At 37.4% G+C, this 17,354-nt stretch overlaps 1 protein-coding gene across 3 annotated transcripts in view; it reads right to left on the bottom strand.

Annotated features, from left to right (window-relative positions):
- The window catches only part of Pik3c2a (phosphatidylinositol-4-phosphate 3-kinase catalytic subunit type 2 alpha), a 97,574-nt gene that overhangs the window by 58,280 nt on the left and 21,940 nt on the right, over positions 1–17,354 (bottom strand). For all 3 annotated transcript variants that reach the window (XM_052200706.1, XM_052200697.1, XM_052200713.1), the window contains one exon: positions 6,546–6,649. In XM_052200706.1, coding sequence (XP_052056666.1) covers positions 6,546–6,649 — 104 coding nt within the window. The remainder of the gene's footprint in view (positions 1–6,545; positions 6,650–17,354) is intronic.

Here is a 17,354-nt window from a genome sequence, read left to right as displayed (position 1 = left end):
AACAAGCTTTGCATACTTTCAGCTACTCAGAGCAGCTCATAGGAATGGCAATAAATGAACTCCTGTTAAAACTCCAAACACCAGCATGTGCCTTTTAAATGAGAGAGAACCAAAAAAAGGGAGATTAACTCGTGTCGATATCTCTGGTAACACTGTCCACAAGATCCAGGCATTCCAGAGAGGGCCAGCATCAAATGAGGTTCTCTGGTTTAGATTCTTAGGCTGTACGATGCAATTACATAAAGTGGTCTGTTTTAAATGAATTATTGATGGCATGAAAAAATGTAACTAAAATTGTAAATACTACAGGTATAAAAAGTTTCTGTCCTCTCAAAACATCTAAGTGAAAAATTTTTCCCTGTAAACAGTTTGTGGTTATAAGACAAGGGGGAAAGGGGGTTTTCATAGTGCTACAAGGCCATAGAGTAAGAGTTACAAGGGTACTTTAAAACTTAGGGTCACGTGTAAAGGTATTCAAAGGATTTACTTAGATGTAAATCCATGAATGTACGTGGCTGGTCTCCAGACATGACTGGCATTATGGCTATGAGAAGGGAGCCAGTGAGATGGCTCCGTGTGTAACAGTGCTTGCCACCAAGACTGAAAACCTGAGTCAGACCCTGGGACTCACATGGCAGAAGTGGAGAACCAACTCTCGTCTGGTGTCCTCTAACCTTAAGATCTCTATAAACTTTATGACAGCACTGAGAAATAAACACACACACTAACCATGGCATGTCTGCCAACACATAACTCACACTCACTCATACACATGTAAGTACACACAATGAACAAATAAACAAATGTAATACACATTTTTAAGAAAGGGGAATTTTAACTGACTTTTTCCTGGAGGTTGTAACAGGTTAGTCCCCTTACCTTATCAGTTTTTATTCTCCTTTTTTGCAATGTTGGAATTGAACCCAAGGCCTCATACATATTAGGAATCTAGGCATATACACCACCACTGAGCTATACATTTAACCATCTGTTTTTCATGAGGCCTTTAATGGAATGCATGCTGGAAATACTGTCTATGTGCTTCTATAATTAGTAAACAATTTGAGACTTTTGAGATGGCTCAGTAGTTAAGAACACTGGCTGTTCTTTCAATGGACCCAGGTTCAATTCCCAGCACCCACATGGCAACTCACAACTGTAATTCCAGTCCCAGAGGATCTGGCACCCTCACACAGATATACATGCAAACTAAACACCAATGCACATAAAAGTAAATAAATCTTTTTAAAAAACAGTAAACAATTCAAGGCACTCATTGAGAATAAAACCGTTTGAAAAGACAAGAGCAAATATAACAGTCATTACAAAACCTGTAAGGCAGACAACTTGATTTTAAACCTTATCTTTACTATTTGTTAGCTGTGTAAACTTAGTTAAATTACTGATGTGATGCTGCTTCAGAGTAATATGACCATTTATTTCTCAGGGTTGTCTTAAGAATATGTAAAATAAGATTATGAAGCACTTAGTGCTTAGTATATAACAACTACTGTAAATGTTTTATAAAATAAATGACTCAGTCAAAGAATAAATGTGGTTTCTACATTGTGATCTTAGAAGACACACACAGGATCCAATATTAAAAAGATAAAATATGGAACTGGAGAGATAGTTCAAACAGAGAGAGATGGAAAATGGTTAAAAGTGTATACCGTTCTTGGAGAAGGACCCAACTTTGCTTCCCAACACCTATGCCAGGTGGCTCACAATTACCTATAATTCGGCTCCAGGTGTTCTAATGACTCTGGCCTTTACTAGCACCAGCATTCACAAGTACATAACCATACACGAACTATATAGGGGGGTAGGGGGGTAGGGGGGTGGTGGTGGGTAGATATATTTTTTAAAAAAGTTGAAAAGTGATCAAAGTGAGCTGAATTGATACTGGTACTATATCATATATGGACACTGTAAATTACTTTGTTGCTTTCAAGCTTATCCCTTCATAACACAGTAAGCTTTTAATTATGTAATAAGTCAATTACAAACTGGCTTATTATTTCACTCATAATTGGCATTATCTTGTTTGAGGATTCATGGAATAACATTGAACCTTTAATTCCAGCACTCAGGAGGCAGAGGTAGGCAGATCTTTCTGCGTCTGAGGCCAGTCTGGTCTATCAAAGGAGTGAGATCCTGTTTCAATAAATTAAATAGAATTCATAAAATAGATATATCACACAGTAGTGAATCTGAGAAATGCCTGAGAATGGAGGATTGTCAGTTCAAGGTCATCCATGGTTCTACAGCAAACTCAAGGTGAGACTGGACTTCAGGACACAGCACTAAACAAACAAACAATTCAAAGATGAAGCCAATTTTTGAAAAGATTTGGAATGTCTTGGAATTAAGATACTATTGTTGGGGAGAGGGTATGATCAATGTTATTTGTATGTATGAAATTGATGCAGTAATACTTTTAACATTCCCTAATAAAAATATCATTACATAAGTATGAGATCTGAATCACATATAAAGAAAAGGTATGTATAGAATATAGTTTCTCATTTTGTACTACAGAAACATAGAAGCAACAATAACCACAGACCTGGGTTAGCGCTCAGTGCTAGAGGGCATGCCTAGTGCTCTAGGTTCAATCTTCATTATTCCAAAACAAGCCTACTATATCAACATTCTTTTAAAAACTTTTCTTTAAACCACAACTAGTAAATCTAGTAAGTTTTATCAAGAAAAAGAAATAAAGAAGCAAATATAATGAAAGGCAGTCCTAGGTTGAAGTAGAAGACCTTCACTATTTCAATTCTTTAACTTCACTGACAAAAACAGTAACAACCAAAGTCCAGGCCTAATACAGGCACTGAGATGTTAAAACAGATGTACTGTAATTTCAACTGTAAGCACACACAACACCCTAATAGACTGTTGCTGACTTCACAGCTTAATCAATATGATTGCATGAATATTTTTAGAAGACTTTTGAGAAGCACAAACTGGGTACTGTGAATGTAGCTCAGCAGCTGTGTACATACTTGGTTCAATCCCCTGAAGGGTGAGTCATTGTAGAAAATTATGAGACTAGCCTGGGCTACAAAGCCAGTTTTAGTCTCAAAAGGGGAGTGGGAAACAGAGTCAAGAACCTTAGTGTTAGTGGTACAGTGCTTGTCGGGCATATGTGAGGTCCAGGGTTCCACTCCCAGCATTGGGGGAAGGTGTGTGTGTGTGTGTGTGTGTGTGTGTATTCATATGTATGTATGTATGTATGTATGTATGTATGTATGTATTTAAAGCCCACTGGGGTTGTGAGGAAACTGCTGGAAAAAAAAGCAGTCACTTTTGAAGAAACATATGTGCTGACTTCATGTTTCCAGAGCAAAAAAGAAAAATTCCTAGAACATAGCTTCAGAAACCTCTAATTCTTATTGTTCTGATAACTGCTGCAATCATACTGTGTATTGCTAGATATCTGAGAATAAGAACTCATCTTCTATTTGGTTCATCTAGAGCTACATATTATATAAGCTACTTTGAGCATAAATATATGTGTGTGAGTGTATATATATCTCAGCCTCCTTATTCGGTTCTAGTTACTGTCCTGTCAACTATGATCTGAAAATACTTCCAGTAAAGCAAACAGAAAAATCTGTGACCCAATAAGGAAAGGAAAAAAATCATGTGCTCAGGATGCTAAAGATGGATGGTAAATTATCCCCTGTCATATAAAAGTTATTATTTTTTTTTAACTTAAAAAATTTATCTGAAAGGGGCTGGAGAGTTGGCTCAATGATTAAAAGCACTTTCAGTTCTTGCAGATAACCAGGTACAACTCCCAGCGCCCATATGGCAGGCAGCTCACAACTGTCTGTAACTCAGATCACAGGGGGATACATCACTCTCTTCTGACACAGGGCATGCACACAGTATACTTACATACATGCAGGCAAAACATTCTTTACACATAAAATAATAATGAAATTTAAAAATGTATTTATTGAATTTATGTGGGAAAGGGGCATATAAGTGGAGGCCAGAAAACAACCAGAGGGAGAAGGAATCAAACTTGGGTCAACAGCTTGGTGGCAAGCACCTTTACCTACTAAGCCACCAGAGTGACCTCCTTTAAACTTATTTTTTTCAGAAACATATGTTCTATAAAATAGAGCTTACATCAGTGTTTGTTTTCAGACATCCACTGAAGAGTTATAGAATGTAGATGTCCTAGCCAAAGAAAGACTACTGTAATCACTTAGTTAAAGTTGGGAGGTTTTGCTGGAGAGATGGCTCAAAGGTTAATACTGACTGTTCTTCCAGAGGTCCTGAGTTCAATTTTCATCAACCACATGGTGGCTCACAACCATGTGTAATGGGATCTTACGTCCTCTTCTGGTGTATCTGAACACAGCTACAGTGTACTCAAATAAATAAAATAAATCTTTTTTAAAAAAGTTGGGAGGTTTGTGAAAACAGCTCTACAATTCAAAAGAATTGTATCTTCAACTTGCAAAGCTTAAATATAGTACTTAGTAAAAAACTATATGAAGGAAACCATATAGCACTTGTTTGGGAAAAAAGAAATGATGTAAAAAATAGATTATTTCTATTAAGGTAAAGATTACTCCTAAATCATTAACTAAAATTGCACATATACTTAAACATGATCTGAGGCCCCCATGGCCTGCTTAAAAATGAGATCTTTTTACCGAAGACAGCTCTAGATTCAGAAGGAATCCCCTGGTGGCAATTGCTTTCCCTGCATGAGAGAGCAGATGTTGTCCTCTCAGTCTTGAAGTTTGCTACTTCAGTCTTTTGCTTAACTTTCTTCTGTCTGGCTAAGAATCATTTTTTTCTTCTGCTAACAAAAGCATCAGAATATAGTCAGTTGTCATACTCCATCTCTTAAAAAGTCCCATTAACAATAGGAGAAAATGAAGTTAAACCACATGGAAGTTGAATATGGTAAGAAAAGGAAAGAAAGGAAAGAGAGAGACAGAAAGTCTGAAGGGTCTGAAAGGAAGAGTAAATTATAAATTTGAGTCTTCATGTTGGCAGATCTGTAAGACCTATAAGACTTGAGAAATACATCAAAGGATCCAAGTTCAAGTTCATATTTCAATATATATCAGATATATTCAACATACTGAATATATGTAATATATATTCATACATATGAATAAACCAATTTCAAATTTAAATAAAAACTTGAATTTAAAAATTAAAAATCTAAAAAAATAAATTCACAGCAGTAGCATATGTACATATCTGTTACCCCAGCACTAGGAAAGCTGAGGCAGAAGGACTATCTTGAGTTCAAGACAGGAGTTATAGTCTACATAGTATGTTTCAGCCTAGCAGGGGCTACAGAGTGAAGGCTTCCATGTTTCCTAAAACAAAACAGAGATGACAAGATAGTTTAGCAGGCAAGCTTTTGATGCACAAACCTGACAACTTGAGTTTGATCCCCAGATCCCACAGAAGATTATAACACATGCACTAACTGATACAGTCATGTAATGGAAACAAACATTTAACCAGAGGCAAAGATGATGTGGCTCTGTACTGAAAACAGATAAAAACTTTGGTAGAGTATTTCTTTGGACTTGATTTTTCCATCTGTAAAAAATATGGTTACAAGGGCTGAAAACTCTTAGTTGATAGAGAGCCTGCCTAACATGATTGAGGCCCTGGATTTCATCCCCAGTACTGCAGAAAACTGGATATGTGGTAGCTCATGACTGTAATCCTAGCCCTTGGTGGAAGCAGGAACATCAAAAGCTCAAGATCATCTTCAGCTACAGAGGAATTTGAAGCTAGCCTGGGCTAGAGACCTCATCTCTCAGACAATAATAACAAAACAATAAATAATACTGTCCAATACATACAAGAGTGAGAAAATATTTAAAAGCTATATTTTTAAATAAATGGAATAGCATTCTGAATGCTAGATGTTTGTGAGAAAAAGGGCATAATTATGTATACCTGTAAACTTAGAACTCAGGAGGCTGAGGCAGGAAGACTGAGAGTTTTGAGGCCAGCCTGGGCTACAAAGAGAAACAGTGTCTCCTAATCCAAAACACACACACACACACACACACACACACACACACACACACACACACACTTTTTTTTGAGAAGATGGATGTTTGTCTGAAAACAAGACAAGACAGACACTTTGTAGTTATATGGAAATACACTTCCAAGGCAAATCTTCACTTGTTAATAGAGGATCAGAAATCCATTCCTGGGTTCATTTTTTTTTCCTTAAATATTTAGAAGTCTGACAAGTAAAGATCTAGATTCATCTGTGGCTTATGGCATGTGCCAATTAACTATATGCTTCAAAATTTTAGCCACATGAAGGAAATAATTTTTTAAAAAACTTAAAAATTTTTAGGATTGGCATTAAGTAGCAACTTTTGGTTTTTGTTTTGTTGGTTGTTGAGACAAGGTTTCACTGTGTAGCCTTGGCTGGCCTGGAACTCTGAGATATGCTGCCTCTGCCTTATTCATCTCTGAGGTTTTTTGTTTTAATTTAAAGAATCTGTAAATTTATAAAGAAAATTCCTTACTTCATAATGGATTGACAAAAAGCTGCCACCTCCTCATTCTGTACTTCAAATTCTTGTAGAAGAGAACTTCCAGTTGGCAAACTACTGGTCCCATTTGGGTCTTTCTGTAATCAAAAAAGTGGTTTTATTTTAAAAGTCAAAGATCTCTAAAATGCTACATAGTAGCACCACACAAGCCAGTTTTATGAAGCTATACAAAATTAGAGCGATAAGATGAATCATTTAAGTAGGAGAGCTTTCTAATAGCTTTAGCACAGACAGCATCTTATCCTATAACGCAGGCAGTCCTTAGACTTTCAGTGATCCTCCTGTCTTAGCTTCACAAATATGGAAATTACAAGCATGAACTACTACAATTGGCTAAAAACACCTATTTCTTAGCATACACCTTGGCATACAGTTGAGGCAAGAAGATCTCCAACTTAAGGCCAGCCCGTATGTAATCAAGAACCCATCTCAGAAAAACAAACAAAAAAAAAAACCACAAGGGGGAATTCTATCCTGGTGAAACACCAACTATGCCTAGTTTTAACTCACTGTTATTTATTGATAAAATTAAAAACATGCTACACTGATCAGCTAGAACAGTAAAGACCTTTACATTCTAAACACGTCAGTAAGATAGCAGCTGAATAAGATTAAAAGACTGTCATCTGTTTTCAGAAAAGGAAGAGAGCAAGTTCATTTGGAACTCCAATAAACCAGGATGCCTATATAGTCAACTCAAGCTTCAAGTTTCAAGAGAACTGGCATCTTACGTAAGGATGAGTTTTAGAAAAATGTATTTTCTATGTTAATAAGCATATACAAACATCCTGTCTTTTATAAGTTATAATTGGCCAGAATTTGTTTGCAGTATTCAGGGAGATCAATTTATCACCCAAAACCAGCCAAATAGTAGAGTTCACTTAGAGGTATTTGTTGTTGTTGTTATCAGGATAGAAATGTATTTAAATCCAAAATAATGACTATAGTTAGAATTATGCAATAATTATCTAAAGGAAATATTGTTGGCTTTGAAACAGTCTAAAGGAGTCATTTTTCTGGAGTCAAAAACATGTAGTAAGAATAGACAGGAAGCAAGAATACAGAAGCAAGTGGCTGAGTGTGGAAGCTGTAACAGGTGGGTACACTTAGACACTGTAACAATCCAAACAGGAAGACAAGTGTCAACAAGCTTTCTTACCTACCAAGCCCTGGACAGTAAGTCAGTAAGCCAGAATGAAGGAATAATAGCACATGGTTAGTTAACAGGACAAATTTCCCTCTGATGTCTTTGTTACTGATTTCTTTCCTTTTTACCATGGGTTCCATCATGTTGACAAAACATTTGGTTTTATTTGCAAAGTGGAGCAAATAAAATATCCTGATCAGAGCACTCAATCTTGTTGAAGGTGCTCAAGGTTCAAACTTTAAAAAGGTCAACTGGGCTAGTTAGTGGAAACCATTGGGTGTGTTTACTAAACAGATGAAAGCAGCAGCATTTAAAATGGATACAAACTTGAATTTAATACCATATAATGGAAAGAAATAAGTGATTTTTAGAAATTGTCTACTGACTTTTGTGCACGCATACACACACTCTAAATATAAAACAACATATAAACCTTAAAATTCAATAGATTTCAATAACCTTGTTGTCTATGAAGATAATTAAAAAAATTTAAGAGCAACATGAACAAAACTCTATCTAAAACAAAATATAGATCCTTACAATAAAAATTCCTAACAGAGCTAGGCATGGTGGCTCTCCACTGGCAGGAGAATCTGGAATTCCAGGCCAGCCTGGGTTCTACAAATTTAAGAAACTGTGCTTTTTTTCCCAATAATCCCCTAAGGAGTATCGGGATTATGCATGTGCCACCACATGCAGTCATTTGAGCCCTTCCCTTTCTCTGAAACAACACATTTTTATACTTATGCTTTTGAGCCATGTCCTACTACCTATAAGTGCCACACCAACAAGCCTCTGTCTCCATTAAATTTTGAAGACTTTCCTTTTATGACACTCAAAACTTTATTATTTCACTTTTTCATCTCTTAGGCCACTCTTCTGGATCAAGTTCTTTAGAGATCAGGTCTGAAAATGACTAATACTTATAACACACTGTATATCCTAAATCTTTTTCATATTTATTCATTTTATGTGTATGGATATTTTGCACATAAGTATGTCTGTGTACCACATGCATGCCTGGTACCCATGGAAGATGGCAAAAACAAAAAAAAACAAAAAAAAAACAAAAAAAAACAAAAAATCAAAACAAACAACAACAACAAAAACCCATCAAATCCTCTGGAACTGGAATTATAGATGGCTGTAAGCCTTCATGTGGGTTCTGGTAAAGGTGTCAGGTCCTCTGTAAGAACAAGTATTTTTAACCACGGAACCATTTCTCCACCCTTACTCATTTTCTTTTAGTAAATAAATGATCCTATGGTGTCATTCTTACCCAAACCACCACACCCTCCAATTTGGAAATTCTGAGTACTTTCAAGCTGTAAAATTGATTTCCATGCACACATACAAATATGTGAGCACATCACCCTCTTGCCTTTAGATTCGTGGGTTTTAACCTGCCAGACTCATCTTGTGCCTCTTTGCTGTACCACCTGCAGATTGGGAATTTCTTGGAGATAATTTCTTATACCCAATCTTTTCTTCTGAGAAGGAAAGGGAGAAAGAAGGCAGGGATAGAGCTTACTTATCTCTATCAGGTATAGTCCCTGGTATGTCCCTTATCTTCATAAAGGCTGTCATCTATTGATGGAGGCGTGTGTGCAAAAAAGAGAGAAGAGGGAGAGGAGGGAGGGAAGAAGGGAGAAAGAGAGGGAAGGAGGGAGAGAAATACCCTGTAGAGAATTACATAAATAAGATGATGCCTAAATCTATTTGAACGCTTAAGTCATTCAGGTGGTATTATTTAAGAGAGATTAGAAGATGTAGCCTTTTTTAAATAGGAATGGCCTTGTTGGAGGAAGTGTATTATGGGGGGTGAGCTCTGAGGTTTCAAAATTCCTACATCAGGTCTAGCATCTTTTTTTTTCTAATCTGCAGATCAGAATGTAGCCCTCAGCTACTGCTCCAGTGTCGTGTGTGCTGCTACACTCCTACCATGATAATAATGGACTAAACCTCTGAAACAGTAAGCAAGCCCCCAATTAAATGGTTTCTCTTATAAGAGTTGCCTTGGTCGTGGTGTCACAGTAATAGAACACTACAACAGGAGGTTAGTCTTTGTGTTCTTAACTGGTTAGATAAAAGCAGGCAATCTTCTGTGCCTAGTCTACTAATTCCAGCATTAGCTTCACCCAGAAATACTCTAATAGACATTCTCAGAATAGTGTTTGCTCAAATGTCTGAGTACTTCATAGCCTAATCAAGATAAAACAGAAATGGGAGAGAAAATATTCCAACTAGATATCATATGCTACCAAATAAAACTCCCAGTACCAGGAACAGGTTACATCTGACACTGGTCAAAGGAGTCCTGGAAGCCTACCTCCTCCTGCTATTGCACAGGTTGTCCCACAACCTACTGCTAAAGGCACCACACACTTACATCATAGAACATGAAAAAAATGGAGCTTGTACTAAACTGGAAGATTCACCCCTATTGACTAGTGTTCACAGTCCTAGAAGGTGATATGCACACCATAAGAGGAGAAAAGTAACAACCAATTTCTCTCGTCTGGAAACCCTGTGAGCTACAATAGTGATTAGCCTGCAAGATATGCCCACTAATGCCATAGTATTATGAATGTTAAGGGAGTAACGAGCTACTTTTTAAAAGTTGGATTTAAGGCCTCTTCTGGTATGGAACCTATACTGGACAGTATAAATATGTCCTAGGGTCTAAGACTAAATAGGTCACAGGCCCTACAGGAAAACTTGCCATCATTATTCTGCTAAACAAACACAGCAATAAAACAACTAATGACATTTTGCTCATAGATCTGCACATCGATTAGCCCTCCACTTCTTGCAGTAGATGGTAATTAACACAGAAACCTACAACTGGACAATGTGCAGAGAGTAAGAGACTAAGGAGTACTTGGCCCTAGATGAGATATATTTAGAATAAAAATGTATCAGTATATCCTCTGGTTAAAAAAAAAAGTTGCCAGGCAGTGGTGCCGCATGCCGCATGCCTTTAATCCCAGCACTTGGGAGGTACAGGTAGATTTCTGAGTTTGAGGCCAGCCTGATCTACAGAGTGAGTTCCAGAACAGCCAGGGCTACACAGAGAAACCCTGTCTTGAAAACAAACAAACAAACAAACAAACAAACAAAAAGTTGTCAAGAATACTGTATGGGGCCGGTGGCAGCAATGGTGGCGCACACCTTTAATCCCAGCACTTGGGGGCAGAGGCAGGTAGATTTCTGAGTTCGAGGCTAGCCTGGTCTATGGAGTGAGTTCCAGGATTGCCAGGGCTACACAGAGAGACCCTGTCTCGAAACAAACAAACAAACAAACAAACAAACAAACAAACCCAAAGAATACTGCATGGGTTGGGCCCAGTGGAACACACCTTTAATCTCAGCACTCCTAGCACTTTACAGAGACAGAAGCAGGTAGAGCTCCCTGAGTTCAAGGCAATCACGGGCTATACAAAAAGTTCCTGGCCAGTCAGGATTACATAGAGAAACCCTGCCTCCAAACAGCAAAAGAATAGTAAATGGGAAGCCAGACATAGTGGTCCAAACCTATAATCTTAGCATTGGGAGATAAGACTACGGAGACTATAGCAGGAGAACTGTACAAGTCAACCCAGGAACCACCCAGCATTGGCTACAGAGTGAAACCTTGTCTTGAAAAAGAAATATTGTATGAGAAACTACATGCCAATACAAATTTTAAAGTTCCTGACACACTACTCAGAAATTAAATGGGATAAAAGCAATTCTGAAAAAAAAATAGTAAATGCATTCTAAATATATTACTCTTCAGAACTAAATGCATTGCTTCCTATATGATAAGAATATTTTGAATCTTTCTTCTGTAAAAGTAATGAGGAAAAAAGATGGGGAAGGTAAGAAATGGCTGAAACTAGCATAGTGTCACATGCTTATAATACCGGCATTTGGAAGGTAGAGGGAGGAAGTCAGGAGTTAAGGGGCAGCAGCTACATGATGAGTTCAAGGGTACATGAGACCTTGTCTCAAATAAATAAAATAAATAAAATGAAATTGATGTTAGACATTCTGCCAATAATATATAAAGTTAGGCTGTTAACACAATAAACTTTAAGAAACATCAATTGTCCACATTTATAGACTCACACTGTTGTTTTTAAAATAGAATGTTGCTATACTACAGTACAGGCTAACCTTAAACTCACTATATAACCTAGGCTGGCCTCAGACATTGACTTGATCGTCTTTCCTTAGTGTTCCAAGTGCTGGGATTTGAATTTAAGCATTATCAATTTTATTTTAAGTATATGTATTTTCTACCTGCACACTTAATACCTGGTGCCTGAGGAGGTCAGAAGAGGCAATTAAATGCCCTGGAACTAGAGTGTCTTAGTTTAAAAGTTTTATTGCTGTGAAGAAACACCATGACTACAGCAACTCTTAGAAAGGACAACACTTAACTGAGGCTAGCTTGCAGTTTCAGGGATTTAGTCTATTATCATCATGATCAGAAACATGGTGGTAAACAGGCAAACAAAGTGCTAGAGAAGGAACTGAGAGTTTATTCTATCTTGATCCACAGGTAACAGGATACTGTGTGCCACACTGGGTGTAGGTTGAGCATATAAGACCTCAAAGCCCACCTCAATAATGACACACTTCCTCCAACAAAACCATACCTCCTAACAGTGCCCTCCCTATGGTCAAGTATTCAAAACATATTAAGTTACAGACAGTTGTCAGTCACCACGTGGATGCTGGGTACCAAACTAGGTTCTCTGAAGAACAATAAGTTGGATTTCATGTAATCTCAACACTAAAACCTCTGAAATTTGTTCAAACTAGCTAAAATAGTTATTGACCACCACATCTGATTTAATGCTGTTCCTTTCCTGGTTTTGGTCACATACAAAACTGTATTTAAGTATTTAGATTATTATTAACCAAACAAAAGACACTAAGAGGAAGCAGGAAGTAAGCCTGCTGAGTGAGAAGAAAAATATCCCTTAGAGTGGGGTTTTTAACACACAGAATTTCTAACAGGAAATGAACACATAAGTACATGCAATAATTATAGAGAATAGGTATTTGCAATGCTGTTTCCCAGCAGAACGCATAAGCTTCAGGGAAACACTTGTAAGTAGGCAGAGACTGAGCAGTATGTGAGCACATGAAAGCTCCATTGCTGTGACTTCCAAATCACCCCTTTATTGTGTTCTTTTTACCTTCTGGGCTACATAAACCAAACTTTCTTATTATAGTGCATATATATGATGTCAGTGTGTGTGTGTGTGTGTGTGTGTGTGTGTGTGTGTACGTGCTTGTGTGAGCACATGAATGTCACTGTACATGTGTGGAGGTCAGAGGACAACACTGTTGGGTCAATTCTCTCCTTCCATCTCTACACAGGTTCTGGGGATTGGATTCATGTTGTACAAGAAAAATCTGCATAAGATTTTACAAACCGTATGAGATCTTGGCATCTAGAAAAGATTGGGGGCTGGAAAGATGGCTCAGCAGTTAAGAGCACTGACTGTTCTTCCAGGGGTCCTATAGTTCAATTCCCAGCAACCACAACCACATGGTGGCTTACAACCATCTGCAATGGGATCCAATGCCCTCTTCTGGTATGACTAAAGACACTGACAGTGTATTCACATACATGAAATAAAGAAATCTTAAAAGAAAAAAAAAAGAAAAATAAAAAGACAGGCTAGCATGAGCTACATATCAAATCCCTATCACAAAAAAATACCCTACACAAAATAGTTAGGGTCCTCTTTTAAATGGCAACTTTCCAAATTTTATATTATATACATATATAATATTATATATTATGTTATTTTAAATAAAGGGATCTCATAAATTACCTAGTATGACTATTTCATAAGTGAAGAAATGTGATCAAGGCCAGGCATGGTAGTGCAAGTCTGTTGATCCCAGTCTTGGGGAAGCAGAGAGGGAAGGATTAAGTCCCATGCCATCCTACACTATATAGCAAGGTCATCCAGGACTACTTAGCAAGACTATCTCAAAAAGACCAAACCAACCAACCAGACAAACAAAATCCTTCACACCAAAATAGTAACTTTAAATATAATTAATATTCTCTTCTTCTGGGAAAAAAATGTAATTTTGTCAACAGGTCTCAGATACCTTAACACAGGTTTACCAGAACCCCTCTGAGAATGTGTTCCAATAGTCATGTGCAATAGGATGATAAACAGCATTATGCCTCCTTAGCCACATTCAGTGACTCTCAGGCCAAGCAGGTAGATGAAGCTACTTCAGTGCAGATGGTGTGCTACTAGTCAGGCTGTGGGTGCTCAGCGCTAGCCAAGGTCAGCTGACTTTCTAACTCATCAGCTGGCTAATTATGCTACTTTTACCTACTTGGCTTTGACCTACAGTTCTCATTAACCTGTTTCCTTAGTCTTTAGTCCTTCCTCAGTTTAACTAATTAAAAACATGACACTGCCCAAAGTTAGGTGTGGTTCACACTCATAACCTCAATACATGGGAAGCTGAGGAAAGTGGATAGCCAGAAGTCAGAAGCCTGAGCTAGAGTGAAAAACTTTACAAGGATTAGGGATACAAAAGGGCTAGGGAGGCAGCTCAGTGGTGGAACACTTGTCCAGCAGGCGTGAGGCCTTAGGATCAATCCTTGTCACCAACAAGGCAAAGAAACAACAAACCTGCTTACGTGAATCAGCTCCAATAGTTAATCCCTGAAGTGTGTGACAACCACTAGACCAGATGGCTCGGACATCGACAAACCTTATATTCAGGAAACTACTTATTCACATTATTTCTTTAGGATGCTTTCTGAAGGAAACCACACAGGAAAATATTAGAAAGGTACTGATATTTAAAACAAGCAAGAAAAGATCCACACAGGCAGACATTCATAAATATCATACTCTTTTCCTCATCAAAGGCAAGGTGGGAAAGTGATTAGTCTTTGCAAACTAATCATGGGTTTAGTGGCCTTATAAAAACTATTCCCAGAGTTCTCTAGTTTGCTGTCTTCCCACACCCCTAGCTTCATAGACTAAAGAGTAAGAAAACTTTCAAGTCCTCCATCAAGAAAGTTCAAAGTAATTAGATATCATTAGGAGAATTTAGGAGAAGTTTTGAAAAACTATCTTTCCCTTCAAATTCCACATTCATTCACCTAATCCCAATCAGAATTAAGCAGCCTAAGCTTTGTGCAGTACATAATGACATATAAGCATATCTAAGGAGTTGGCTTTCTAGCACATGTTTGAGTATCTTCTGTAACAAGAAGCTTATTACTTCCAAAATATTCTAATACCAGATCTTTGCTTTTCCCAAGTAATTCCTTCCCCTGAACGAATAAAATGTTACTATGGAAAATCTGGAATACACACAAAAGGAAATTAATGCAAAACTGCCTTTGTATCTGGCTTCCACAGCTATTATCATGTGGCCAGTCTTATTTCATCCATAACTCTCCCTAATCACAACACTCCATTTGGCTTTAAAATCACATTAACTTCATTTATAAATCATCTAAAATTTAGTGTGTGCTCACACACTCCAGCCAATGAGTGTGTAGAGACAAAAGAGCAATTTGAGGAAATCTAATCTCTTTCCACCATGTAGGTCCTTGGCATCAGATCATCAGTCTTGGTGGCAAACACTCCTACATGCTGGTCCTTTTACAAATTCATCTATCTACCTACCTACCTATTACCTACCTACCTACTCACCCACCTACCTTACAAAAACTATAACTTCAGATTAACATAATTCCTTTTACAAATATAGGGATATACTACTCTGCCCTTGTGAACTTAACTGTCTCAGTAGCTTTCTGAAAAAACAGAGTTCAATCTGAACAGATATAACCCAAATAAAACTATGTAAGTTCTTATATTCCAAGTCCCACTCCTGAACAGTATACAACAAACCTATCAGGAACGTCAACTTGTTTAAGATAATTACTATACCTTTTTATTTTAACTATTTTTTTAGATAGGGTCTCGCTGTGTAGCCATGGTTGACCTAGAACTCAACTCACATCATCAACCAGGTTAAACTTGAACTCAAAAGATTCACCTTTGTCTGCCTTCAATGTGAGTATCACCACGTCAGGCCTTGATTATTTCATCTTTTTTTTTTAAAGATTTATTTATTTATTATATGTAAGTACATTGTAGCTGTCTTCAGACACCCCAGAAGAGGGCGTCAGATCTCTTTATGGATGGTTGTGAGCCACCGTGTGGTTGCTGGGATTTGAACTCAGGACCTTCGCAAGAGCAGTCAGTGCTCTTAACCACTGGGCCATCTTCTCCAGCCTAATTATTTCATCTTAACAAAAGGGGGAAATTAAGCTAGGTATAAGTTTACAAAAGCAGGGTTAAGTACATACAGCTGGTAATGTAGTAGGACAAGAGAAATCCAAAGGACAAGTTCCTATAAGATCAAAGGCTCACTTTTTCTGATAGTGAGATTATAACTTTCTACTGCCCCAAAGTGAGTGGGCTCCAAGTAGCTGCCCTTATCAAACAACTACAAACAGCTGACATCTCAAGCCCTGACTAGTAGCACCATACACAGAATTACTTTCGATCATGTTTAACCTACAAAATGAAACTGCTATTAAAAAGAGCATGAACTCGTTAGTTCCCTACAGTACAAGGTAAAAGATCTGTGGATGACTAACTTCCTTTTTCCCCCTATCCTCGCTTGAAAAATTTAGGTAAAATTCATAGAACATAAAAGTCACAATTGTAACCATTTAAAACTGTAGCTTTTATGACATTTGAAATTTTGTGCAATCATCAACAATTTCGGAATGTTCTCATTACATCAAAGAGCCTGGACTGTTATTCCATCCCATATAAAGCCATCTAGCCCAGGCAGACACTATACTGATTCCTTTTTCTACACGTTTGCCCCCTTTAAAAATTATTTATTCATTTAATGCATGAGTCTTCTGTCTATATGTATGCTATACATCATGTACATGTCTGGTGCCTCTAGAAGACAGAAGAAGGCATCAGATACCCTGGGACTAGAATTACAGACCATGTATGTCACCATGTGGATGCTGGGAATTGAACCCAGGTCCTGGAAAAGCAGCCAGTATTCTTAACTATGGAGCCATTTCTCCAGTCCCTCATTTGCTTCTTAAGAATACTTCATATAACTGGAATTATACAATACATGCACAATGGAGTTGTTGTTCTTTCTAAAATAAGGTCTTACCCCTGGTTAGTCTAGCACTCACTATGTAATTGAGACTAGCATCAGAACTTGTGGCAATCATTCTGACTCAGTTTCCTAAATTCTGAGATTACAGACATGTGCCACCAGGATTTTTAAATTTCTCTTATCTCTCTATCAGCATATTGGTTTTGTTTGTTTGTTTTTCCTGCTGGTGGGCAATAAACCCAGAGAGCTTTAACTAAGTACTTTACCACTAAGCTAAACCCTCAATCCCACACTCAGCATATTCTCAAGTTTTATATATCAAGTATCAGGATTTCATTCATTTTTTTTCTAAGAGAAAAGTATTCCATTGCATGGATATACTATTTTTGTTAACCCATTCTTTAGTTCAGCATTTGGGCATTTTCTATTTTGAATCTTTATGATTCATTTTTTATGAATAATTCAGTTTTTAAAAAGTAGATAAAGATCTT

Source organism: Apodemus sylvaticus, chromosome 1, assembly GCF_947179515.1.
Source record: "Apodemus sylvaticus chromosome 1, mApoSyl1.1, whole genome shotgun sequence".
In the NCBI taxonomy this organism is placed as follows: Eukaryota; Metazoa; Chordata; class Mammalia; order Rodentia; family Muridae; genus Apodemus; species Apodemus sylvaticus.
This window is presented reverse-complemented; position numbering and strand designations above follow the sequence as displayed.